Genomic DNA, 26,300 nt, shown 5'->3' on the forward strand with positions numbered 1-26,300 from the left:
CTTCCCATCATGATAATGGACTAAACCTCTGAAAGCGGTAATCCAGCCCAATTAAATGCTTTCCTTTATAAGCATCACGAGAGTCATGGTGTCTCTTCACAGTAATAGAACACTGACTAATACATGCCCTAATTCCTAATGCCCTGTTCCTCTTCAGGCTATGGGAACAGACGTCCCTGACAGCTCAGGCCAGGTGTCTCCTGCTTGTCATCAGAGCCAGCCATTGTTGCTGAAATCCAAGCGCAGGGCCTCCTCCTCAGTGGGACTCAGCTCCTGCAAGGGGGCACGGCAGGGGCCTCCATAGTAGCCAAACCAGTCCATGGTTTTCTTCAGCCCGGGAATCCCGAAGCGCCGAGTCACCTGAGAAGAAGCACTGTTAGAAGAGACTACAGAGCTCCCACACCTCTGACACACCTAGCTGGAAAAGTTGGGGTTCCCAGCCTCCTGTAAAGAACTCCAATCTGTGGTGCAGGTTGCACTGAGAATCCAGATTTAGACAGCAGAAGTGGGTCAGTTATGGAGAGTCTCAACCTGAATAAGGCTTAGGAGAAAAACTACTTCAACAAAGAGGGGCATCTAATCTAGCCTTCATGCTGGGATAGAAGCTGGCGTAGAAGGCAGCAAGGCTGGGTCCCTGCAGCACAGCAGACCCGGTGAGCAAGGAAGCCGTGGACAGAGCCCAGCTCCTAAGTCCCCAGCATCAGGGTCCCCCACCCACCCACAGCTCCTCCCGGGCCCTATTTAAATGCTTTCACAGGGGCTGGGCAGTGGTGGCACACACCTTTAGTCCTAGCACTTGGGAGGCGGAGGCAGGTGGATCTCTGTGAATTCAAGGCCAGCCTGATCTACAAGAGCTAGTTCCAGCACAGGCTCCAAAGTAACACACTGAGAAACCCTGTCTCGAAAAACAAACAAACAAACAAAATGCTTTCACAGGAAAGGATATAACTAGCCACAGGAGGTTTGTCATATAACTGCATATAATATTTATTACCCAAGCAACTTTTTTCCCCTAGGAAAATGAAGGGGCTGAGCAACACTACCTCTAAAGGCTTGTGTATCACAGTGGGCACCTACAGCCACGTCGCAGCTCAAAACAGTACAGGGAATTTTACAGAATAAATGAAGGATCCAGTTTCTTCCCTTTTCGTTAAAGCAACTGATCAGAAATATTGGAATGCATCTTTGACGATCTAAAAACTTACTTAATAAAGCTCCATTGGGGGGATCTTTAGAGGTACGAGTTTCGTGAAGGTTAGAAGCAATGAGGCATTCAGTGGAAAAGGCTGGGGTGGATGTTGGATGACTGGCTTACAACTATCCGCCACTAGAGGGCAGCCATCACCAGCAAACTGATGTTTTCCCCATGTCTTAATGGGAAAAACACAATGTCTTAACAGCCTAGCTTTTAAAACTCGCAAGCTTTAGAGTTGGCCAAAACCTCCAGAAGAAGATGGAACCATGTTCCTACCAAGGATTTTTGAAGATAGCCAGTGTGCCTTCTCAACCCTGGAGAAAGGGCTAGAAGACCCCAGAAAGTCCTAAGTATAGCTTGGGGCAAGATGCTGGGTGGGAAGGCAGAAGGACAGGCCTTGGACAGAACAGGGCAATACAGTGACATCAGGCTGCTGTTGGAGCGTCTGAGCCTACAGCTCAGGCAGCAGTGAAAGGTGTTCCAGGCATTCCTGAGTGTGTGCCCAGGGCTGGCACAAGAAGGGGCAGGATGGGGTGAGATGACCTCGGAGAGCTTTAATGGCAGCCGAGCATCCCATCTTCCCAGAGGGGGCAGCCAACACCACTTCCTCTGTAAAGTGAGATGACACCTACCCATAGACATGACTCAGACATCAGATGACAAACACCATTAAAATCACAGCAGTCCCCAAGACCGCTGGAGGCGCTACCTCCTCCTGTCCTGGCATTTGCAGATGTGGGACCCTTCTCTCGTGCGGGTAGACGGAAATGAGAAATGCAGGCTTCCACCCCAGGGGAAGGGCCAGAGTGTTGGGGGCAGCCCTGGCCCTGCTTAACTAGAAGGCTTCATTTCTGTGAGTTCTCAGAACCTATTGACAGAGTCACTCTGAGGGAAGCTCCGCATCCAGGAAGAAGCTCCCTTTCCTTCTCAGCTGCCCTTTCTTCTAAAACTGAGACAAGCCAAGCTGGGCAGGAGACCTAGAGCACACCTGCTGCCTGCTACAAAGCATCCGCCACTGTGGGGCTGGGATACAGATAGCTTGGGTAGCAAAAGCATAAGGGAAGATGGGCCTAGTGGCCCAGACCCATCATATCAGCTACTCAGGGGGCCGAGGCAGGAGGATCACAACTTCATGGCCTGCCTGGGTTATAGAGAAATTTCAACGGCAGCCTGGGCAATGTTTTATTTGTTGATTTGATTTTGTTCCTAGAAACAGATTTAGGGGGGAAAAAGTCTTAATGAATTTGTTCCCATTAAAGCCAGGAAAGTAAAATGATAATAAATTGTTTAAGTATATATAAAATATTCAAACCTAAAGCAAATAATGTTCTCAGTTTTATATGCCCACTTTGCTAATATTGTTTTCAATGACTTAAATGCTCAGGGTGGGAAGGGTCACAACTTGGGAAATTACTTAAAACCTCTAATTTGAGAAGATAGAGGCAGTTGTGTTCTTTCTTCCCATAACCCCTGATGAACACTCTGGCCATTGCAGAAAACAGGTAGTGAATCTGTGCTGTGTGGGATATGTGTCTTTAATCTCAGCACTTGGGAGGCAGAGGCAGGTGGAAGAGTTGTAAGCCAGCCTGGTCTATACAGCAAATTCCAGGCCAGTCAGAGCTACACAGTGAGGCACTGTCTCAGAAAACAGATAAGAAAACTCCAAAAGACACACTGAAGAGGGAGGATCAACCAGGGACCTAAAGCACCAAAAATCAACACAATGGTGAGTCTCCTGGTTCAGACTCAGAACTGAATCAACCATAAGATACCAGGGGCCACAACCAATAAAATTTCCAACAGGAGCTGGGGAGATGGTTCAGTGGGCAAAGCACTGGCCAGGCAAGCCTAATGACCTGAGTTTTGGATCCCCAGAACCCACACTAAGGTAGAAGAGAGCCAACTCCACAGACCTGTCTTCTGACTTCCACATGTGCAGCGGGGCATCCATGTGCAATCCCCAATAATAACAAAACGTTTTAAAGTAAAAGTTCCAACAAGAAGGGCTGGAGAGATGGTTCAGCAGTTAAGAGCACTGCTGCTCTTCTAGAGGACCTGAGTTCAATTCCCAGCACCCACTTGGAGGCTCACAACCATTTATGACTATAGTCCAATGATCCCATTAAATCACCACGGCCACTTGGTTTCTACTGGAGAATTCCACAAATGTTTGAAGAAGATTCAGTATCAATTCTATACCATCTCCATCAAGAGAAAGAAAAATACCTTCGGGGCTGGAGAGATGGCTCAGCGGTTAAGAGCATTGCCTGCTCTTCCAAAGGTCCCCAGTTCAATACCCAGCAACCACATGGTGGCTCACAACCATCTGTAATGATGTGGTGCTCTCTTCTGGCCTGCAGGCATACATGCAGACAGACTATTGTATACATAATAAGTAAATAAATAAGTATTTTTAAAAATTGCAGAGGTATTAAAAAAAGAAAAAATCAGACTCAGTGGGGGAATGAACGACAGAGGAAAGGGAGGAAGAAGAGGAGGAGGGAGTGAAGAGAGAGAAAAAGGAAGGAGAAAAAATAGACCATTATTCCTTATGAATATAAGCATAAAAATTCTTATAAAAATATCACTAAATGAAATTTCAGCAACACACCGAAATAAATCTATACTATGATTAAGTGAGGTTTGCTCCAGGGATGCACATCTGTGTCAGTATTTGAAAAGTGATTAGCCTGACGCACGCCTTTAATCCCAGCACTCACGAGGCAGAGGCAAGCGAATCTCTGTGAGTTTGAGGCCAACCTAGGGTACAGAACAAATTCCAGGATAGGCTCCAAAGCTACACAGAGAAATCTGCCTGGCAGATAGTGAAGTTAAAATACTATTTTTAACTTGCCCAGAAAAGCGTGAAACAGCTCCCAAGTGCTGGGAAGCCTCTTTCAACTTTCACATCAGGTTCTGTGTATATATATGTGGGTCTTTTTTGTGCTTGTGTGTGTGTGGATGTGTGTGTGTGTGTGTGTGTGTGTAAGTAAACCTGGAGTTCACTCAGCTGGGTGGTGGCGGCTGGGTGGTGGACGCACGCCTTTAATCCCAGCACTTGGGAGGCAGAGACAGGCAGATCTCTGTGAGTTCAAGACCAGCCTGGTCTACATTGTGAGTTCCAAGATAGGCTCCAAAACTACACAGAAAAATCCTATATCAAAAAAAAAGGAAAGAAAAGAAAACAAATTAAAAGAAAGAAAGAGAGAAAGAAAGAAATGTGACACAGGAAAGATGTTACCATCCCAGAGTGGTCTACAGGTTAACAATTCCTAGTAAGATTTTTTTTTTGTAACTATAGACAAGATTATTCTAAAATTAATATAGAAAGACAGAGGAATCAACTACTCAAGCAATTTTAAGGAAGCTAAAAAGAACCAGACAGGAGGAAGCAGCCTTTTACAAGACTTGTTTAAACCCTTACGCTGCAGCTAACAATCCAGACAGTGGCACAGTGGAGTTGTAGACGCACAGATCAATGAAGAGGCTAGAGAGCCCAGAAATAGACTCTCACAAACCTGCCCCACTGACTTTTGACAAAGGCAGAAAGGCAGCTCCACAGAGGAAAGAGCTTTCTCAACAAATGGTTTTGGATATCCATAGGCAAAAAAAAAAAAAAAAAAAAGGAACCTTGACCAAAGTCTCAGACTTTAAACAAAAATTAACTCGAAATGGGTCACAAACTTTTACAATGTAACTACTAAACTTTCAGGAAACAAAGTAGGAGAATATATACAGCAACTAGTGCTGATCAAAGACTTCTGAGACTTGACATTAATAGTACCATCCAAGAAAGAACATATTGACAAATTTGACTTCAACAAAATCTTAATTTTTCCCCCAAATCTAAAATTTGATTGACCAAAAACATGTAAAGAAAATGAAAAAGAGAAGCTACAGACTAGGGGAAAATCTTTACAAGCACACAGCTAAGAAGGGACTAGTTCTTCTAAATTTAATATATAAGAAAGACATTTACTTAGAAAATGGGCAAGATCCCGGGTGGTGGTGGTGCATAACTTTAATCCCAGCACTTGGAAGGCAGAGGCAGGAGAATCTTTGTGAGCTTGAAACCAGTCTGGTCTACAAAGTGAGTTCTAGGACAGCTAGAGAAACACAGAGAAACTGAGTCTCAAACAAACAAACAAACAAACAAACAAAAAACTAAAAAAGAGAGAGAGAGAGGAGAAGAGAAGGAAAGAAAAGGAAAAAGAAAATGGACAAGCAACCAGTCAGGACTGCAGGCAGATAGCAAAGCACATGGTGTCTGGCTTGTGTGAGGCTTGGGCACAGTTTCCAGCACCAGAAGAAGAAAGAAAATGGACACAGGACGTAAGGACATAAACAGATATTTGAGAGTCAAGGCTGTGACAAGCAAATACATCAATAGATGTTCAGTGTCATCAGCCACCAGAAACACATTACTTCCCAGCTCTCCACAGGGCTGAAATAAGACAGCACACGTGCTGAGAATGCAGACACATTTACATTAGTAAATTAGTACAAACACATTTACATTAGTGCAGATGCAAAACCAGGAGGCTGAGGCAGGAGAATTTTAAGAGTGTAAATCCAGCCTTGCGACACAGTGAAACTCTCTTTCAAAATAAATAAAATAGGGACTGGAGAGATGGCTCAGTGGTTAAGAGCATTGCCTGCTCTTCCAAAGGTCCTGAGTTCAATTCCCAGTAACCACATGGTGGCTCATAGACATCTGTAATGAGGTCTGGTGCCTTCTTCTGGCCTTCAGGCATACATGCAGAAAGAATATTGTATACATAATAAATAAATAAATAAATAAATAAATAAATAAATAAATAAAGGATATACATTTCCTTTAGTTTTCTTCAGTTTTCAAATTAGCTTTGATCTTGACCAACATTCCTTGCTAAGTTCTCCTTGACCTGCCCCCAAAAGTACTGGAACATAAAGTCTGACCTGCAGAGCACATTGTTCTGACAACTCTCCTGGAAAATCAAAATAGCTCCAGTTCTCTGCTACCATGGTCTCTATGGTTGTCGCTATCTGTACCCTGTGTGGTTGCTGTAAAGCCATGGCGCACTGTCCCAGAGTCACTGACGTTGCCGTCACTCAGGACATTTCTTTCCATGCATGTTCAAAGGGTTGGACATTTAACTAGCCCACATGGAAATTCCAATGAACTCTGAAGCTTGAGAACCTACGGGGCTCATTCTCTGCAATCGGGGTTTCCTGGGGAGTCGGTAGCGGTTCCCACACTGGGACATTCTCATGGACAGTTTGAAAGGGAAGGATTGAGCAGAGACCCCGTGCCAGTCCAGGGTGGGAGCTCACCGCTGTGTTGGGCTCGATGAGGCGGTGCTGCAGCGTCTGGGCAGCTTCCCACTGTCCCGTGAGGCAGAGTCTCTCCAGCTGGCATACCTGGGCCCCTAAGACATTGGCTAGGCCGCAAATACCCCCAACAGCTCCTGCCCGAAGGAGACAAAGCATTCATCAGAGCCACTTACTACAGAGAAACCCAAACCCTGAGCCCCAAACCTTTTCATAATTGGGAACACGGGATGTAGATTTCTATAGTCTTTGGGCCATGCCACAGTCATGGTCTGTGTGTCCAGTTATGTACTTCCAGCAAAGGCTGCCTGTATGTTCAATACAAGAAGTCTGCGTGCCAGTCGCTGCTCAGAGCCAGTGGTGGAGCAGGGAACACGGCCTTCAGGGCAGCCCCTTCACCTACCTTCCACCTACCATGTTTCCAGATCTTGACACCTTAGGGGCTGAGGAAACAGGAACTGAGTTCTGAAACCTTATTCCTTCAGTTAACTGGGCCACTATTGGTCAGGAGTGGGAAAGTGGCCTGGATTTGGGGCCAGGAGTCTGGGTGTTTCCTCCCCTTGGCTTCAGGATGTGAAATTCAACCTTTGAGTGTGAGTCTAAGATGAGGTAGTAGTGACCCTAAGCATAGTGGTTCAAGACTGGAAGAAACCAACTATGGGTCCAGAGAGATGGCTCAGTGGGTAAGCCCGATGACCCAAATTCAATCCCTGGGACTTACATGGCAGGAGAGAACAACTTCCCAAAATTGTCCTTTGACCCCACATATGTGCCATTACATACATACACCCTACACACACATATGCATGCAAAATAAATAAGATATAATTTTAAAAATTTAATGAGAACAGATTTACTTAAAAACAAAAGATACTCATAGCCAGGCATGGAACACTTAGGGAGCAGGAGCAGGTGGATCTCTGTGAGTTCAAAGGCTAGCCTGGACTACAAGAACTTAAAGGATAATTAGGGCTACACAGAAAGACCTTGTCTCAGAAAAAAAAAAAAAACACCTCAAAAGCTTACATATTATGCGCTGACTGGGCACTGGCTGATGGGCTGGCCCTCTGACCTTCACAGACTACTGAGTTGTTTAGGGTAAAATGCAGGCCCAGTGAGGGCTGGTGTCCTGACTTGGTTACTGTGTGAAGCCATACCTCAGTCGCCCCTACCTCCAGAGCCTGTGCCTTCTCCACTGTATCTCAGGAAAGAGCTACAAAAGCCCTTCCCCCACCTTGCACTTTAGAGACTGTAGGATGGTAAAGGGATGTGCTAGGACCCTGACCAAAGCGGAAGTCTGCAGAGCCCAGAGATAACGGAGACCACTGCTGTCTCCCACAGCTGAAAAATTTATCTCAGCTCCCTGATGCTTCTGTTCCTCTGCCCCACCCACCAGGGCTCAGTCCTGCCTGAACCCAAAGACCCTCTCCCAAAGCAAACAAGAGCAGCTGCTCTAAGTGCCATTGCTAGGATGCCGGACTGCAAGAGAATCTGAGCAGACAGCAGGAGATACCATCCCAACCACCCATGTCTGACAGTTCATTCGGTCCCACGGTCAGAGGCAGTGGAAAACGGACTCCTGGCCTAGAGCAGCGGCCTGAGACCTCTGCTCCCAGAGAATGATTTACAGGGCAAGATTAGAGGAGCTAATTTTGTCATCTAAGCATGGAATTTGGGACTTTACCAACTGCAGGCATCTCTACAGGCCAGCACGGTACTCATACACCCTCCCCCACCCAAAAGGGTCAAGCCCAAGCGCCCAGAATTGAGACAGCTGCTCCCTGCAGACCCAGGCCTGCCCACCCCCCAACCCAGTCTCTCTTAGTAGTCCTGAGCATCTGGGTGCATTTTGGTTGGTCAGGACAGTTTGAGCAGCAGGAGGCTTACCCACAGCATAGCTGGCCAGGAGGAAGCCAACCGACCCAGCCAACACCTGGAAATCCTGTTTGCTGGTCTTGTGAACTATCAGCCCAATCCTGGTCACCTATTACAGTAAACACAGTGTGAAAGCTGGGTCCAGAGCTAGTGACCAGCCTGCACAAATACAGCCCAGTACCCAGAGAGATGCCCGGAAGTCCAGACCATGCCTCGGGGCGCCCACCCAACAAGCTCGGGACTGACATGGGTCTCGGCGCTACTCTGGGTTAGAAACTACCGCGCTAGAACCAGAGAAAGAGGAGGTGGTCCCAGTCTGGGAGCTGCTGCCACTCACATCGCCACCACTGTCCTTTATGCCGATGATATTCGGGTGCTGAGACAACGTAACCACGGCGTCCACAGGCAGGTCTAGCCCTGTGTTGGCTGGGACGCTGTATAACACCACAGGGATTGGAGAAAGATCCGCGACCTGTGGGGCACAGAGAAAAGGAGGAGGCTGCACCTGCCCGGGTCTGAGGGGCTGGAGGCTTACCCTCCCAGGCCCTGGACTGTGTCACTGCAGAGCTGTGTGACAGGTCTGCCCCCCGAAGGGTTGCAATGACTGGAAGTCTGAGTGCTCTCTGTACAGCAGGCACAGCCCGAAGCTATGTATGCAGATCTCATGTAACCCCGAAGAAGCGCACAAGGCAGATGCCTTATTTACCCTGTTTTATTTTCTTAAGATCTATTTTTATTATCTTTAATCAGGCGTATATGTATGGGTATATGCACATGAGTACCAGTGCCCTTAGAGGCCAGAGGCTTCCGATACTCTGGAACTGGAGTTGGATATGGTCGCAAGCCACCCAGATGGGTGCTGGGAACTGAGCTTAGTCCATCTGTAAGAGCATTGTGAGCTCTTAACCACAGAGCTACCTCTCCAGCCCCTATTCTTCCTGTTTTAAAGGAAAGGAAATGTTACGGAGAGGTTACAGAGTGGTCTAATGTCACAGAGTTGGTACCTGATGGCTTATACTAGGTCCTAGAGTGACTATTAACATGACGTAGGCTCTCCGTGCCACTCCTAGCTTCTCCTTAGGCATGGGCTCCATCTCCGCCAACCTCCGCTTGGTCCCAGGCCTCTAACCCACACCCACCCCTGCCACCTACCTTGGTGTAGTGGTGAATGAGGGCGGCGCTGCTCATGCGGCCACGATAGTAACAAGGTGTCACCACCATGACCGCGTCAGCGCCGACCTGAGCCATGCTGACGGTCATCTCTACCGTGGCTTGAGTGGCTGCAGAGGGGAGAAAGGAGAAGGCAAACGAAATAGGCCTCAGTGCGCCCCGGCAGGGGCAAAGCAACAGACAGAACCCAACCCCAGGGCCCAGGAGCCTGGATCCCCCACAGCCCAGCAACCCCAGGCCTCGGTGCGCCCCAGCAGGGGCAAAACAACAGACAGAACGCAACCCCAGGGCCCAAGAGCCCGGATCCCCCACAGCCCAACAACCCCAGGGCCCCGAGGCATCGTGTTCTCACACTCGCAGCCAGAGCCGGCTATCAGAAGCTTGTCCTTGGGTATGGCCTGGCGCGCTCGGCTCACCACCTCCAGGCGCTCGCTGCTGGTCAGGAATGGAAACTCTCCAGTAGAGCCCTGGATCACGAAGCCTACAACAGAGTCCCATGACTGCAACCCACCTATTCCTACCCTCTTGGGAGCATCAGGATGCTGGTATTGCAGTCCCCAGGGTTACTTTCCCACCAGGGCTTTCTGCCTACCCTTCCCATCCCTGTCCTGACATAAACACAGGGCTCTCAACAGATACACAGCAGTGCACCCCCCGTTTTGCTTTGAGTGAGATACTTTAACTGTACCAGAAAGAATGGCCTATCATAGCCTGCACCCATGTTCACTGCGTCCATGACCACCCTTCCCATTATCTCCCACTTGGGCTTTCTGCCCCAGCTCAGGGGTATACTGTTTTCTTTCATATCTTTATACACATGCAACAAATATAAGGACCCAGAAATAAGATGACTTATACTTCAGAGAAATGGAGCCAGGCTTACATAACCCGCAGTTTGTTATTTTCGTTTGGCGTTGTTTTGCGTTTGTCTGCAGCAGAATACAAATCTCTGATTCGTGTGCTCTATTTCTATACAATGTTCAGTTGTCCTCGAGGACATTTCGACTTCTTGTCTGCTGCTGCAAATGACGCTGAAACGAACATTTTCTGGAAAAATCTTTGGTTATGTCTAGGGATTCCTTCTATGTTCCCATAGTTAGGCCCGACAGTCACATCTGTGTATAGTTTCCTGGGTGCCAGGCTTCCCATTGGTCAGCACACAGGACACAGCAGGAAAGCTAACTGACTGTTCACCCATGCCAACTCTGGGTATCCTCAGAACTAACATTTGCCATTTTCTGTGTCAAAAGTGGTGTCTCACTGCATTTTTTTCTTTTTTGTCACCTTGCTGTTTTGTTTGAGACAGGGTCTCACTATGTAGCCTTGGCTGACTGGGAACTCATAAAGATCCATCTGCCTCTGGAATGCTGGTATTAAAGGCCTGGACTACCATGCCCGGCTCACCCTCCTATTTTATCAACCATTTGTTTGAGAGGTTTCTAACCCATATCAGTTAACGGTACCAATATTTTTACTTCTTTGAAAGCCAAGCAGAACCGACACTCTTGGCAGAACCTTGGGGAATAAGTGTTAGCAGAGACATTGCTCCTGGGTTTTCCCATTTACTCTCTTTTCCTTCTCTTCTCTGTGCCTGTGCTGGTTAACCCCAATTGTCAATTTGGTGAGCTCTAGACTCCCCCAGGAGCCAGGCCTCCAGGCACACCTGTGGGGGATTATTTTGATTAGGTCACCTGAAGAGGGCTGGCCAGCCCACTGTGGGCAGAACCATTCACTAGGTTGGGATTCTGGACAGTATAAAGAGGAGAAAATGGACTGAGCATGGTCGTTGCTTTCTGCTTTTTGATTGTGAATGCAACTTGCTGCCTCATTCCTGCTTCTGTAAGGCCCACCCCTCCGGGATGGACTGGAACCTCAAATACTAAGTCAAACCCTTCCTCTCGTAAGCTGCTCTTGTCAGTGTTCAGCCTCTCAAACCCTGGGACAAATGGTGGAGGTGCTTATTTAACATAGCAGGTTCTCCCAGCATCCCTTAGTCCCTAGCTGTTACAGAGGATAACTGGCATACCTCACCTTTTACCTCCTCCCCAACTCTCCAGCCCAGGGGCTAGCTGCCCTTCCTGCAGAGGCTCTTTCCTTGGAATCTAGCCATTCTGGTTACCTGCCCCTTTCACCTTTGCCTAGGCTGCTGTATCTGGTTCCATCTTCTCCCCTTTTCCTCCCATTCTCCCTCTGCTCCCCTGGCTCAGGATCCTGTCCACTTTCAACTCCCCCAGATGATCCTGCCTCTGGCTATGTTCTCCCTTTTATCTACAATAAACTTTCTCCTCCATACCTAGGAGCAGTCATGGCCTTTCCTCTCTATTTCTTTTTTTCCCCCCATTCAGTCAGGGTATTTTATCAGTGTCAGGAAAGGCAATAATGACAATGTCCTTCCATTAAAATAAAACAAAAAAAAAATAAACCCACATCTTTAATTCCAACATTTGGGAGCTGGAGAGTAGAGAATCAAGAGTTCAAGGCCAGCCTGTAGGATTTGGGAGACCCTGTCTCAAACAAACAATAAAAATCATAAGTTAGTCAGATGGTGGTGGTACACACATTTAATCCTAGCATTCGTGACGCAGAGACAGGTGGATTTCTGCGTTCGAGGCTAGCCTGGTCTACAGACTGAATTCCAGGAGAGAGAGAGAGAACAAGAATCACAAGTAGTGTACAAACAAACGCAGCACACAACACACTAGGATTAGAAATAAATAGTGAAGTGGGAGAAGAAAAAGACAAAAAAGCTGGGAGCAGTATTAGCATACAAAATCCGTGCCCTACAGCTATGTGTAACAGACCATCAATTTAACCCCCGTTCAAGTCAAGCTTCCCAGTAGAGACTGCTAGGGAAATGTGGTCCCTAACAGATACACAGATTCTGAAAGGCAAGAGCAAAGCAGCTGCCCTGGAGAAACACAGAGTTTCCTGGCACTGAGACCAAGAGAAAGTGTTCCCGTGAGTCACTCTTCAGGGGACACAGTGTGATGCCGACTCAACTTCATACCACGTTTTCCACGTTGTTCACAGAAGCGATAGGCTCCACTGCCAGGAGGGCTGCTCGGAACCTTCTCACTGGACACTGACTTTTCCTTTGTGATACCCCAAGGAATGTGTTGGAACAGTTGGGGTTTGGCTTCAGCGTGAGTGTGTCCTGAGGTCGGGTCCTCAGGACTGGGGAAGAGTGCAGCCTCTTGTTCTGCTTCCTGGGAGTGTCCGACCTCTTTGAAGAAGCTGCTTGCCCTGGTGAAGGCTCCCATTTAACCAACACTGGGCCAACCCTTAACCATTTCAAAACCGAGATCATGCCACTTCTATTTAGTTGCCGAAGTTATTTGCTACCTCGAGTTGTGACAGGCATATGCTGTGGTCCCTAACCAGCCACAGTCACTCCTCAATCCCAGCAGCCCCTGGGCTCCATAGGTGACTCTCAAAGCAGAAAGCAGGGTCTGATGGCCCCAGAGGCAGCAGCAGGCCCTCATTTCCAGTCTCCTATGGCAGATAGAGCCTCTCACACTTACTCCTTACCTCCCCAGCTCCCACCCTGCCTCCAGAATCAGGCACTAGGCCTGTACCTGACTCCCAAGCATGCAGCCTGGGAAGTCGTCACATCTGCAAGTCTCCACTTCCTTTTCTTTCTTTTTTTTTTTTAAATATTTATTTATTATGTATACGATATTCTGTCTGTATGCCTGAAGGCCAGTTGAGGGCGCCAGACGTCTTTACAGATGGTTGTGAGCCACCATGTGGTTGCTGGGAATTGAACTCAGGACCTTTGGAAGAGCAGGCAATGCTCTTAACCACTGAGCCATCTCTCCAGCCCTCCACTTCCTTTTCTATGTCATAAGTAAAAGTCATTCCAGCCCTGACTTGCAGAGTTGCTTTAATGGCTCAGCTAGGAAAATGTCCCAGAAAGCACTTTGACATCTAGGAACTGGTGCTATAAGCAACCCCCTCCTTACCCTGGCTGCATGTCCAATCATCCCCTCCTTACCCTGACTGCATGTCCAATCATTCCCTCCTTACCCTGACTGCATGTCCAGTCGCCCCCTCCTTACCCTGGCTGCATGTCCAATCGCCCCCTCCTTACCCTGGCTGCATGTCCAATCATTCCCTCCTTACCCTGACTGCATGTCCAATCATCCCCTCCTTACCCTGGCTGCATGTCCAATCGCCCCCTCCTTACCCTGACTGCATGTCCAATCATCCCCTCCTTACCCTGGCTGCATGTCCAATCGCCCCCTCCTTACCCTGGCTGCATGTCCAATCATCCCCTCCTTACCCTGACTGCATGTCCAATCGCCCCCTCCTTACCCTGGCTGCATGTCCAATCAAGCTCAGTTTCCAAGGCAGTTCATAACTGCCTGTGACCCCACCTCTGGGGAATCTAGGGCCCTTTTGCAGTCTACACACACACACACACACACACACACACACGACAGACACGAATTACACAGATGTGTATAAATTTCTTTAAAAAAAGAAGATAAAAAGAGGGCTAGAGAGATGGCTGAGCGGTTAAGAACATTGGGTGTTCTTCCAATAGGACCCGGGTTCAATTCCCAGCACCCGCATGGCAGCTCACAACTGTCTGTAACTCCAGTTCCAGGGGATCTGATACCTTCACACCAATGTACATAAAGTTAAATTAAAAAAAGAAAATTGCTTAACCAAACTTAAGCTTCCATAACTGGAAAGTGGAGATGCTGTTATTTTTCTCAAACAGTGAAGTTAAAATGAGATGCTCTTTGTAAAGAACTTAACTGGAGCCTAGTGCTTTGTGGGTGTGAGCTGCAATCCTCCTGGAGTTGGAAGAAAGTTCCCTTTAAAGCCCGAGTGTGGCTGGGCCAGATGGGAGAACCTCTCAACTCCTGTCCCCACCTGCACAGAAGTCCCTCTCACTGTGGAAGCCGCTCAGGTGGGCGAGGTCTGAGAAGGGTGCTGAGCAGGCCTGGGCTACAGAGGCAACCTGGTGATTTACTGTGGCCTAAAGCAAGCACAGTGTCTCACAGAAGGGGTATCCCTGGTGACTGCTATGGCCCGTTGGAGCCTCATCATCGCCTCCTCCTCCCAAGTGTATCCTGGGACCCTCTGTGGGTCTCTAGCCACTGAGCCCTTCTCCTCTGAGTTCCCCTTCCCTGTTCTTTTTTATAAAAAAATCATGTTCCCTGTGTGTGCTCACATGCAGAAGGTGCTTGGAGTCCTTCAGTCACTCCAAGGGATCAGGCAAGCTTTCTCACCCTGACCTCTTCTACAAGACGGGATCTGGAGCAGATGGGCTCCAAAGTCCTCTTTCGTTCTAAGTTCCACAGTGGTTTCTGGCTTTCTACTTAGCCTTCCCCCATCTAGTAATGTTCTTCATTAATCCGGACTAGGGCGTGTCTTGGACACCACTTGCTTGGTTGTGCAAGGCCCTAGTTGAATTCCCAAGCACCACGAAAACAAATGTCGGGGTTCTCCCCCACCCACAACCACTGCCATTCTCCTGCCTCTGCGCAGAAGCTTATGGAATGCCTTTGTGCTTCGAAGCCAGCCGAGACCTCTCACAATCCTAGAGTAAGTGTCTCAAATCCCTGTCCCTCGGGGCCCTGCAGCCTACAGCATCTTGCTGTCCTACTCCGTGCTCTTCTTGCTTGAACTGGAGTCACCCAGTCTGGAATGGCGATCAACACAGACTCACTGAGGTGAGTGTTGACAATCTGCTGTATAAAATAACCATCCTGAACGTGCAGGCCTGAAGCAGACCTTTTTTAAAAAAAAAAAAGAAAGAAAGAAAAGAAAACATGATCTGATTTATAACCTCCCTCTGGGACAAAATGCCTGACAAAATGCTTAAGCAATTCCTTAAAGAAATTTAATGGAGGTGGCTGGAGAGATGGCTCAGCTGTTAAGAGCACTGAATGCTCTTCCAGGGGTCCTGAGTTCAATTCCCAGAAACCACATGGTGGCTCACAACCTTCTATAATGAGAACTGGTGCCCTCTTCTGGCCTATAGGCAGGATACTGCATAAATAAATAAATAAACAAACAAATAAGGAACTAAACAAACTTGAATGGAATGAGGTCTGGATCTGGGAAGCCAGCCACCTCCCAGCTCGGGCCAGACTCTGGTGGCTGTTTAGTCTCAACAGTCATCTGATGGGCTTTTCTTCCCCCTAATAAAAATGTCCACACCAAAATCTATATTTAAGCAGCCTGCCCCTGGGCCATTTTGCCTACAACAGGACAGTAATAGAACTTTGGCATATGCTCATGGACTGTCTGCAACTGTCTCAGCTTTGAATTTTGGAGATAAAAATGGGATATGAGGAATGCCAATAACATCTTATAAGCACAAGAAACAGAACCAAGGATGAACACGGGTGCTAGCTGAACACAATTTTGCCAACTTGAAATATTTTCTAATTTTTTTTTTGGACACAAGATCTCTTATTGTCCAGGCTGGCCTCAAACTACATAGCTGAGGATGACCTTGAACTCTTGACCTTCTTGCCTCTCCACCTCTGACGTGTTGAAATTACTTTAGTACACCACTGTGCCTGGCTGAAACTATTAAAAATGTATTCCAAAATTGTGAGCTAATTGGAAAATTTATGTAAGTCTTTAAGTACATGATTTCAGACGTCCCAGGTATGCACTCCTTTGTCTTTTCTGGGCTAAGAAACAAACCCATGGCCTTGAACATAGCAGTCGGGGGCTCCATCATTGAGCTGTGTCTCAGGTTCTGTGCTTGTATTTCTAGTCTTTTCAGGGGCCAAATCTCACCACTCTTTTGCTTGTTGTGAACGTTTTTAGCCTCCAATACTTTGCTCTGTGATCAACCCTACTTATTTTCAATTAAATTGTCAATTTTAATTGAATTTAATTCAATTCAATTAAAATTCAATTTTGTCTGTTGAGTTTGTGCAGGTACGTGTGTGTGTGCGTGTGTGTGTGTGTGTGTGTGTGTGCACGCGCACATGGGGCTGGGCTTTTATGTGGCAACCTCTTTCTGTTCTTTCCCTAGTCTGCCGTGCACTAGGTGAGCTAGGCTGACTGACCAGAAGTTCCAGGGATCCACCTGTCTCTGCCTCCTCATTACAATTTTTTTTGTCTCTGTTTTGCTTTTGTTTTTTGTTTTTCGAGACAGGGTTTTTCTGTGTAGCCCTGTTTGTCCCGGAACTTGTTCTACAGACCAGGCTGGCCTCGAACTCACAGAAATCTGCCTGCCTCTGCCTCCCAAGAGCTGGGATTAAAGGCATGTGTAACCACCAACAGGTACAAAATTTTATGAAATATTTAAAATACGCCAATATAGGATATTCCTCAGATGGAACTCCTCCCATCTGAAGGAATTTTTTTGTTTCCCTTCAGTTTATATTTATTCTGCTGAAAACTATGAAAATAAAAATTCATATACACTTGGGCAGTGAGATGGTCCAGTGGTTCCAAAACTCCTGCCACCTTGATAGTGCAAACCTGAAGACCTGAGTCAAATTCCTGGATCCAGGTAAAGGTGGGAAGAAAGAAATGACCCCATAAGATTACCCTCTGATCTCTACATGTTCATCTCATATGCCAACAGCAAATTTAAAAAAATTTAAATTTCATTCATACAAATTTATACTAGCAATGTCCAGAAAATAAAAAATACTAACCAACTGTCCACATTTAAGGTGTTTATGACCTTAGCTATACTCAGTGACTTGCCCCAGATAAGGCCCACAAGGTAAAAACTTAACAGACTCAAATCTATGTCAAAGATTTACCTGGAGTCAGGCAGTGACTTGTTGACCTGTCTAAAGACTCACAGAAGTGGCTGCTTGATTTGGGGGCAGAGGGTCCTAGGAGGAAGACTCAGAGAGAATGCCAGGCGTGTAGGAGGCCGGAAGAAAGGTAGACTGTGGGGGGGGGGGGCATCAGGATAAGCAGAGAGGTAGAACCTTGGGAGGGGAAGAGGACAGGAGGCAGGAGGCAGCTGTAGTCTGAACACTGGAGCAGATGCAGCAGTCACAAGACTCAAGCAATGGTGACATGACCCAGATGTGTTGTCATATACAGCTCTCAGCTGTGGACACAGGATCCCCATGGACCCAAGAGGATGGGGCCCAAAGTCCCACCTGGATGACTTGTGACTTACTCTTTGCTGAAAGCCTGCCCCTGGTCACCTCTTGCCCAGCCCATGCTCCATCCTGGTCCCTCAGCAGCAGTAGGCGGGTGGGTGTGAGACCTCTGGCAGGGGAAACTACTATGGTCTTAAGGCTGGTGCAATGAGAAGGCCCCCAGCCAAGGCCCACCTACAGAACTGCTGGGGACACACCCTCTCCTCCAACCCTGCCCAGAACTCAGCTGGCCACAGAGTCCCTGGAAGCAGAAGAATGAGGGCATGCAGGGCTTTATTGGCTCCATTCAGGCATGTGGAGTCAGTGTGGGGCTTGTGGTGGCTGCTCCTGTAATCTGCCTCATGTCTTCTCTCGTGGGTCTTCAGGGCCCTCGAGCTGTTGAAGCTGCATCCCTTCCTCCCTCACTCGTGGGGGCCAGAAGTAGGGATTTGGGTGGCAGCCTTTCACCCTGGACCAAGCAGGTTTCCCCATAGAAGAGAAAACAGGCCTGCGTATGTGAGCCGGCCCTGCTGGGGGACGGGAGCACATGGTTAAGTGGCTTCAAGAGTCATAGATTTGGTGGCTGCGGTTGGGCAGACTATGGCTCTGGTGGCTTGAGTGACCCTGGTGACCCTGGTGGCTTGAGTGGCCCAGATGACTCTGGTGGCTTGCGTGACCTGGTTGACCCTGGTGACCCTGGTGGCTTGAGTGGCCCAGATGACTCTGGTGGCTTGAGTAACTTGGATGACCCTGGTGGCTCAAGTGATCTGGGTGATGACCCTGGTGGCTGGAGTAAACAGGATGACTCTGATTACTCTGGTGGTTTGAATGCCTATGCTGGCTCTGGTGCCCATGGCGACTCTGGCTATAGATGGTGTGACTTTGGTTGGAACCAGCTATGGAGGTTTCCCGCTGAGTGAGGAAACTCCCTTTCAGCTTTATCTCCACCTCCTCCAGAGCCTTCAGCTCTTCTGGGCTGATGTCCCTGGATTCCACGTGACCTATATGCTGGTAGGTCGTGGCGCGTTGCAGCATGGAATTAGCCAGGCGATGCCCCTTGGCATCGATCTCCTTGGCACAAGCAGCCACAGCAGCCCAGGTTTCGTCCTCCATTGACGAGGGCTTTCTTGACTCCCTCTGGGTCTCTTTGGTCACTGAGGTCCCAGACACCTTCTGTTTGCTGGCAAAGGAATCTCGGTGCAGAGCCATGCTCCCTTCTCCGTGTTTGGAGGTGAGGGTCTCCATGTGGAAGGTGGTGTTGGCTTCCCCGTGCCTATTTTCATACGAGGGGGCATTGTTGCTGACGTAGCGGTGGGTGGGCAACCTCTCTTCAGAGAGGCAGCTAAAGTGAGACTTGATCCAGCTGTCATTTGATTGGCAGGATTCGGGAGACTTGTCTTGAGCACACTCTGTCTTCCTTTTCCTCCTCTGAGCCCACAGCATGAGGCCTCCACCTCCTAGTAGGAGGGCAGTCCCCAGCACCACCTTGCATGATGGTTGCTGGAGGAACTCTAAGAAGTCCTCCAGGGCCCTAGGCCTCGGGCAGAGAGCTAAGAGTGTGCTGGGAGTGGCGGAGCCCAGATGGTATGGTTCATGCTTGAATGGGCCGGAGCCCTGCGGGTGTCTGACAGGTAGGCCCCTGCCTCACCCTCCTCTAGTATGCCCTCTGACACCTCAGCAATAAACCCCATTGTGAGGAAGGCAGCCAGGGGGGATGGGGTGAGGTGAGGCCACCTTAGCACTCAGACGTAGTCTGGCAAGCCTCATGTAAGGTTTGGGTCTTGTCACCTGCTCTCAGTGGGAAAAGTGTCATTTAGCTATGAGATGCTTCTGCCTTCTGCTGGCTGTGCAGTCTTCTACTCTGTCCTGCTTACTTTCTTTGGTTTCCCTCGTTATTCCTTATCTAGTGGCCCCCAGAGTGCAGAGGACAGTGAATCAGTTTGGCCATGACAAACTGGGACCCCCTTAGCTGAACTGGCATCCATTCCTGGTCAATAACTTCCCAAGAAAACCATCCCTGCTGTCAGCACAACATATACTGTCTCTTACAGCCCTAGCTCCATTACAGGGGAGAGTCCAGAAACTAAAGGACCCAGGAAGGAGCTCATTCTGGAACAATGAGGTCACAGTGAGAGCAGTGGGCTGAGAAGGCAGAGTAGATAGGACAAACGTCAGGCCCCAAGGCCTGGGGTCATTCTACATTCTACGTTTCCCTAGTGATAGCTTAAAGATCCAAATTGTTGGCTTGTTTGTTTGTTTTTCGAAACAGGGTTTCTCTGTAACAGCCTTGGCTGGCCTGGAGCTCACTTTATAAAGTAGGCTGGCCTCAAACTCAAGAGATCCACCTGCTTCTGCCTCCCAAGTGCTGGGATTAAAGGTGCGCCACTATGCCCAGCCAAGATTCAAATTTTTTTTGCCCCTGGTAAGTAAGCATCATGAAATTTTGAGCAGGTGGCCTGGCTAGTCAGGCTTGCCACAGATCTCTGTACAATCCTGAGTTATTCCTGTGTATTTGGGGCTAGAAACGGGTTTGGGCTACTGCTGTTTACCTCAAAGCATGTAGCACCCTCAGAAAGGCCCAAATGGTCCTTGTAAAAAGTTCTGTTATTTGGGACCAGAGCAATGGCTCAGTGGTTAAGAGTACTGGCTGCTCTTCCAGAGGTCTTGAATTCAATTCCCAGCACCTACATTGTGGCTCACAGCCATCTATAATGAGATCTGTCATCCTCTTCTGGCATGCAGGCATACATGTAGACAGAGCATTCATATACAGAAAATAAATGCAAAAAAAAAGCTATGATATTTGAGGGGCTGGAGAGATGGGTCAAGAGCACTTGCTACTCTTTAGAGGGCCTGAGTTCAGTCAAGCTCAGCACTTGATAAGCTCGGTCTCTGTAATGCCAGCTCCGATGGATCTGACATCTCTGTCCTCCTCTGGTTCCTGTACTCAACATGCCCATGTCCATGTGCTGTGGGACAATGGTCCTGTACCTTGTAAAGTTTTGTCACTTGTACTGTTTTAATAAAATGCTGATTGGCCAGTAGCCAGGCAGGAAGTAGGGGCGGGGTGACCAGAACAGGAGAATTCTGGGAAAAGGAAAGGTTCAGTCGGCAGTCGTCATTCAGACAGAGGAAGATGAGACTGCCTTGCTGATGATAAAAGGTACCAAGTCACATGGCTGACACAGACAAGAATTATGGGTTAATGTAGGATGTAAGAGTTAATAAGAAGCCTGAGCTAATAGGCCAACCGGTTTATAATTAATGTAGACCTCAGTGTATTTCTTTGAGACTGAATGACTGCGGGACCAGGCAGGACAGAAATCACTGTCAACATTGATGTGCAGACACACATACCTACATAATGTTACAAAGTAAATCTTTTTGAAAAGTTGATACCAGGCATAGTGACACACAGCTTTAATCCCAGCATTCAGAAGGTAAAGGTAGTCATATCTCTGCAGATTCAAGACCAGCCTGGTCTGCAAAGTAAGTTCCAGGACAGCCAGGGCTATGTAGAAAGAGTCTGTCTCAACCTCTCATCCCCCTCAAAAAATTATTTGAAATATTTTCTTTAATCAAGTAATAATTTTTATATATACAAATTTTTTTCAGAAGAAACCATAGTCCACATTACATGTGGTAGGAATAAGGTACAGCTGAAAGCTTTAGGGGACCTCAGCTCTCCAGCCTTGTTGAACTATTCTGGGAATTTCTACTAACCTCATTGGAAATAACAACTCAAAGTTCACCTGTGAGGCTGTTTACAGGTGTGAGTTCAGGGTCACTGGCCCTTCTGAACAGCCCCTCCCTCTAGGCTTTGGCTATGACCTTCCAAAAGTTTTTTTATTAAAAAATTTAAATTAGTCTGGCTGGGCAGTGGTGGCACAAGCCTTTAATCCCTGCACTTAGAAGGCAGAGGCAGGTGGATCTCTGTGAGTTAAGGCCATCCTGGTCTACAGAGTGAGTTCCAGGACAGCTAGAGCTATACAGAAAAACCCTGTTCTGAAAAAAATAATTAAATTAAAGTATAATTAGATTACTTCCCTCGTTCCTTTCCGATGTCTCCCTGATTAATTCTTTCTCAAATTGATGGCCTCTTTTTCTTTATTGTTACGTATATATGCATAAATAAAATAAATACAATCTGCCGACTCCATGTGTACATGATTTCTGGGCTTACCACTTTGTACTGAATAACTAACTAGGGGTTCATTTCTGAGTGAAACTAATTCTCCCTCTCTCAGCAGTCAGTAGTTAGCTGTAGTTCTCTGTCTAGGGATGGGACCCCTATGAGATTTTCCTCTTCCAAGTTAGCATGTCTATCGATATTGTCATTGTTCAGGTCTTGTTTAGGCACACCAAATTTGGTTATAATTTTTATTTTACTTAATAAAAATTTGAAGCTTAAGATTACAGAACCCTTACTCAAGGCCCATTTTTATAACCATAAAACACTGTGCACAACACTCAAACCTGCATTTTGCACAAGACAGCAAACCAGAGGAGCAGACCCTGTGCTTGCTGGTACTAACACCGCTTCTGATTTTCTTAGCCTCAAAGAGCTGCTTCTATGTATGACTGACAAGCTTTTGCAGTTTGTAGTTTGTTGGGGCGGGGGGGAACGTCGTCTTCTAGAATTGTTTTCGGCTTTCATGGGGGTGGTATTCTTTCTCTGGGATCCTGTGAAAGTGGAGTGGTGGTTGAGTTTCAAGATTACTGTCTGGTATGGTAGCAGATGGTTTCTGAGTGTTCGGTATGATGTGGGATTTCCGACGTGGGATTCCCCTCTGTATGTTGTGATTATGTGATTACCATTAATGAATAAAAAACTACCTTGGCCTGTTGATAGGGCAGAACTTAGGTGGGCGGGAAAAACTAAAAGGCATGCTGAAAGAAAAGAGGCAGAGGCAGAGAGAAGCCATGTAGCCCCCGCCGGAGACAGACACCGGACGGATTTTTACCCAGTAAGCCACAGCCACATGGCAATACACAGATTAATAGAAATGGGTTAAGATGTAAGAATTAGCCAATAAGAAGCTAGAGCTGATGGGCCAAGCAGTGATTTAATTAATACAGTTTCTGTGTGATTATTTCGGGGTTAAGCAGCCAGGAACCAATAAGCGGCCTCCTCCAACAGTAATTAATTTATCTACCAAAGATATCCCTTATCTACAAATTAGGAGCCACTTTCTCTTTCCAAAATAGCTAATGGTGGCTGGTTTGTTTTGCTGACCACCAAAGGCAGCCATTGCACATCTTTTGATTCTTCCTTATCATTTCTGTTTTGTACTTCAATGGAACTATTCTGGTTCAGAACTGACATGTACTTTCTGTACTGCAAACAGAAGCTAAAGGTCTGGCATAGTCTTTTCATTATTTATTGTGCGTTTTTGTTTGGTTGGTTGTTGGTTTTTTGAGACAGGGTTTCTCTGTGAGACAGGGTTTCTCTGTGTAGCCTTGGATGTCCTGGAACTCATTCTGTAGGCCAGGCTGGCCTTGAACTCATAGAGATCTGTCTGCTTCTACCTCCCTGGTACTATGATTATAGGCATGTGCCACCACTGCCTGGCTATTGTGGGTTTTTATATGGTATTTGATAACATTAACTAATTTGTCTTAAAAAAATAAAAATTTTACATTTTTGGGAGGGCACATGTCTCTTGGAATGCCTGTGGAGTTCAGGAGATGAGTTGCAGAAGTTGGTTCTCTTCTTCCACCTTACATAGGTTCTGGAGACTGAATTTAAGTCATCAGGCTTGGCAGCAAGAACCCAATGTGTAATCTCTCCAGTCTCTTAACTTTTATTTTAAAAGAATACTGTTCATTTAAATAATCAGTACAGATCAGCAATACTTAAAAAAATATAAAAACAAACCAGCTGGGCAGTGGTGGTGCACATCTTTAATTCCAGCACTTGGGAGGCAGTGGCAGACGGATCTCTCTGAGTTCGAGGCTAGCCTGGCTTACAGAGTGAGTTCCAGGACAGCCAGGGCTACCCAGAAAAACTCTGTCTCAAAAAAACTAAACTAAACAAAAACAAAACAAAACAAAAAAACCCAGAAAACCCCAGAGCTTGAGGCACACCTTCTAGAATACACTGTGCTCGCTCACGGAAGCACCAAAGGAAGGTTCCATCTCTTCAGAGGACTTGCTGCCCACACTCATGCAAAGTACTACGTGACAGCTGTCTCCATCTGTCCCTGAGCACTGGACTGCATGGGCTATTCCGGAAGGCAAGAGAAGGCATGCTGGAGCCGTGATGGGATCCCCTGGCTCTATGTCCTCTATGCCAGCTGCATGGTTGACTATTTTGGGAGAATTATGCTGAGCTTCCTTAGAGCCTGAGGGCTTAGTTCCTGACCTCTAAAGCCTTCAACTTCCTGGTATGAGGTGAATAGAGAACTCAAATACCATCAGGAACCCATAAACCAAATCCCCCCCCCCAATTGTCTAGGGTACCCCATGCTGGTTGCAGCAGTTAGGGAGGCAAAAGGGAAAATCCAAAGACAATTCTAGAGGTCTCTGTGAACTCCTGGATGGCAGAAATACAATGTATACAAAATCCAGTCCTCCGGCCCCTGCCCTAGAGTGTCTTGGTCCTTCAGCTGAAGCGGACGAAGTGTTCTCTCTGAAGCTAAGGGCTGTCATGCTTTGCTTTAAGGAAATCAAGTCTCAGCCCAACCCCAGGCCACCGTAAGCAAGCTCCAGACACACTGGCCCTGTTCAGTGTGTGCACCCATAGGCCATTTGTCCCTTGACAAACACTCGTCATCATCTGAGTACTGAGCTGGGGCGGGGGACTCACTGTCACAAAGCAGCTCTGCCACAGAGTCACTTGCACTTTTAATAATCATCATTCCAGCCAGGCGGTGGTGGCGCACGCCTTTAATCCCAGCACTTGGGAGGCAGAGACAGGTGGATCTCTGTGAGTTCGAGGGCAGCCTGGTCTACAAGAGTTAGTTCCAGGACAGGAACCAAAAGCTACGGAGAAACCCTGTCTTGAAAAATCAAAAAAAAAAAAAATAATCATCATCATCATTCCAGGAATCGATACCTTCAAATGTACAGCACTCTAGAATTTATACCATGCATGTTTTCACTCCTGTTCTTCCAGATTCTTCTTCTGGCTACTCCACGACCTGGGCATTATCACTCCTATGTGTCATATGGAGAAGCAGGCAAAGAGTATTCCATAGGAAAGGCCATTGGCAAAGCTGTGATTGGAAACCAGAGGCCACTATCCTAGCTGCTAGCCTGTGCCTGCTCAGGCAGAGCCACACCAAACAGCATTTGTTGGAATAGGTCTTAGAGGGAATCCAGCAACTCAGGAGGTGTTAGAATAAGTGGACAGAATGGAGTATGTAATCAGCCGGATCAAATCTCAGCCGCTATGTGTTAGCTGTGTGGCTGTGGATGGTGATCACATCTCTCGGACCCGTGTGTAAAACAAGAGGTGAACCAGAGGGGCTGGCACACTGAGTAGTTCTGCCAGGCAGGTTTGGAAGGAAGGGAGGCAGATACTGGCCGCTCTGCCATGTGAACGGGCCATTGGCCTTCCCATCAGCAGAGGGCCTGGTAGACAAGGACGTCCTCATTCACTGACCCACGTGATCCCCTCAAAAACCCTGGGAGTAGAGAAGACAGTGCCTCAGCCCTCCACAGCTGGGAAACATAGGCAGGTGAGGCTCTGTCCATGGTGCCAGACCTGTGTCCTGTCGTCCCATCTCCGTTCCCCCTCCCCACTCCCCGCTTCTGCCAATCTGGCTTCCCAAACGCCCTCTTACCTCGGAAGGGGAAGGTGCCTAGTTTATTCAGGTTCTCTTCCAGTTTCCCATAGTCTACCTCCGCGGTGGCGGTGAAAGGGGTTGTCACAGGTGGGTAGATGCCGGCAATGTCTACCTTCTTCCCCTTTATATTCCTAGACAAGCCCCTGCTCAATCCCTGCCTCATAGAGGCCCAGATTTGGCGGCCTAGCATTTCTGCAGGAGGCCTGAGGCCCAGCTGTCTACAGCCACAGGGGAACTGAGTTTGGACTCCTTTTCCCCACTGTTAATGATCAACAGACCCAGTTAAAAATTCGTGGCCCCAACCCACAACTTGTGGACGTGAGGGGAGTGTAGCCTGGGGGCGGGCCCAGAGGCTTGACGCTGGTCTTCTTGCCTGCTGGGAAGAAGAAGCTGGAGAAATGCCACAGCTCTGGCCTGAAAGAGAGCTGGCTCCTGGGGTTTACACTAAAAAGTGTCTCGGACGGAGCTTGGGCCCTCTTCCCACAGCCTCAAACTCAAGAGTCAGCTCCCCTACCCCAACACACACAACACCGTCCAGGCTGGTCTGAGTCTGACGGAACTGATTGGCTGAGCTGGCCTGGCCCCGCCCCACTGCAGCGGGGTTGACCCGTGGTTCAAGAAGCAGCTGTGGGAAAAACCACGCCTCCTGTCTACCAGGCTCCAACCAAGGCCATTGTGTGTTAGCCCTCTCTGCAGGACACACACCTCCATAGAACAGTCTTGGGGACTGAAGGGCAGAGAATGAGTATACCACAGAGAGGAACTATATCACAATTCTGGCCCTAGGGATGAGGGATGAAAGCAGGATGATGTGGATAAAGCAAGACCACAGGAGGGAGACTTCCTAGCTCAGGAGTCAAGGCTCCACTTTCCCTTGTT

At 47.8% G+C, this 26,300-nt stretch overlaps 2 protein-coding genes across 2 annotated transcripts; both read right to left on the minus strand.

Moving 5' to 3' along the window:
* Nucleotides 1-25,923, minus strand: Hoga1 (4-hydroxy-2-oxoglutarate aldolase 1). The gene is made up of 7 exons (XM_041661874.1): nucleotides 25,419-25,923; nucleotides 9,903-10,031; nucleotides 9,533-9,660; nucleotides 8,718-8,852; nucleotides 8,393-8,489; nucleotides 6,509-6,642; nucleotides 1-360 (listed from the first exon to the last, which is right to left on the minus strand). Exons 1-7 carry the CDS (start codon nucleotides 25,609-25,611, stop codon nucleotides 211-213), a joined length of 966 nt encoding a protein of 321 aa, XP_041517808.1. The 5' UTR covers nucleotides 25,612-25,923; the 3' UTR covers nucleotides 1-210.
* Nucleotides 18,193-19,074, minus strand: CUNH10orf62 (chromosome unknown C10orf62 homolog). Its single transcript, XM_041661875.1, has one exon. It carries the CDS (start codon nucleotides 19,072-19,074, stop codon nucleotides 18,193-18,195), a length of 882 nt encoding a protein of 293 aa, XP_041517809.1.
* Nucleotides 25,924-26,300: the final 377 nt, after the last annotated feature.

The sequence above is a fragment of the Microtus oregoni genome, unplaced genomic scaffold (assembly GCF_018167655.1).
Source record: "Microtus oregoni isolate MIOR12 unplaced genomic scaffold, Mior012 000012F_ref0000307, whole genome shotgun sequence".
NCBI lineage: Eukaryota > Metazoa > Chordata > Mammalia > Rodentia > Cricetidae > Microtus > Microtus oregoni.

Excerpts from the sequence above, each read along its gene's own strand:
- CUNH10orf62 (XM_041661875.1), bottom strand. The coding sequence starts at position 19,074 with ATGCTGTGGGCTCAGAGGAGGAAAAGGAAGACAGAGTGTGCTCAAGAC.
- Hoga1 (XM_041661874.1), bottom strand. The coding sequence starts at position 25,611 with ATGCTAGGCCGCCAAATCTGGGCCTCTATGAGGCAGGGATTGAGCAGG. Across the intron at positions 10,032-25,418 it reads AGGCACCTTCCCCTTCCGAG|GCTTCGTGATCCAGGGCTCT; the intron begins GTAAGAGGGCGT and ends ACTCTGTTGTAG. Across the intron at positions 8,490-8,717 it reads TAAAGGACAGTGGTGGCGAT|GTGACCAGGATTGGGCTGAT; the intron begins GTGAGTGGCAGC and ends TTACTGTAATAG.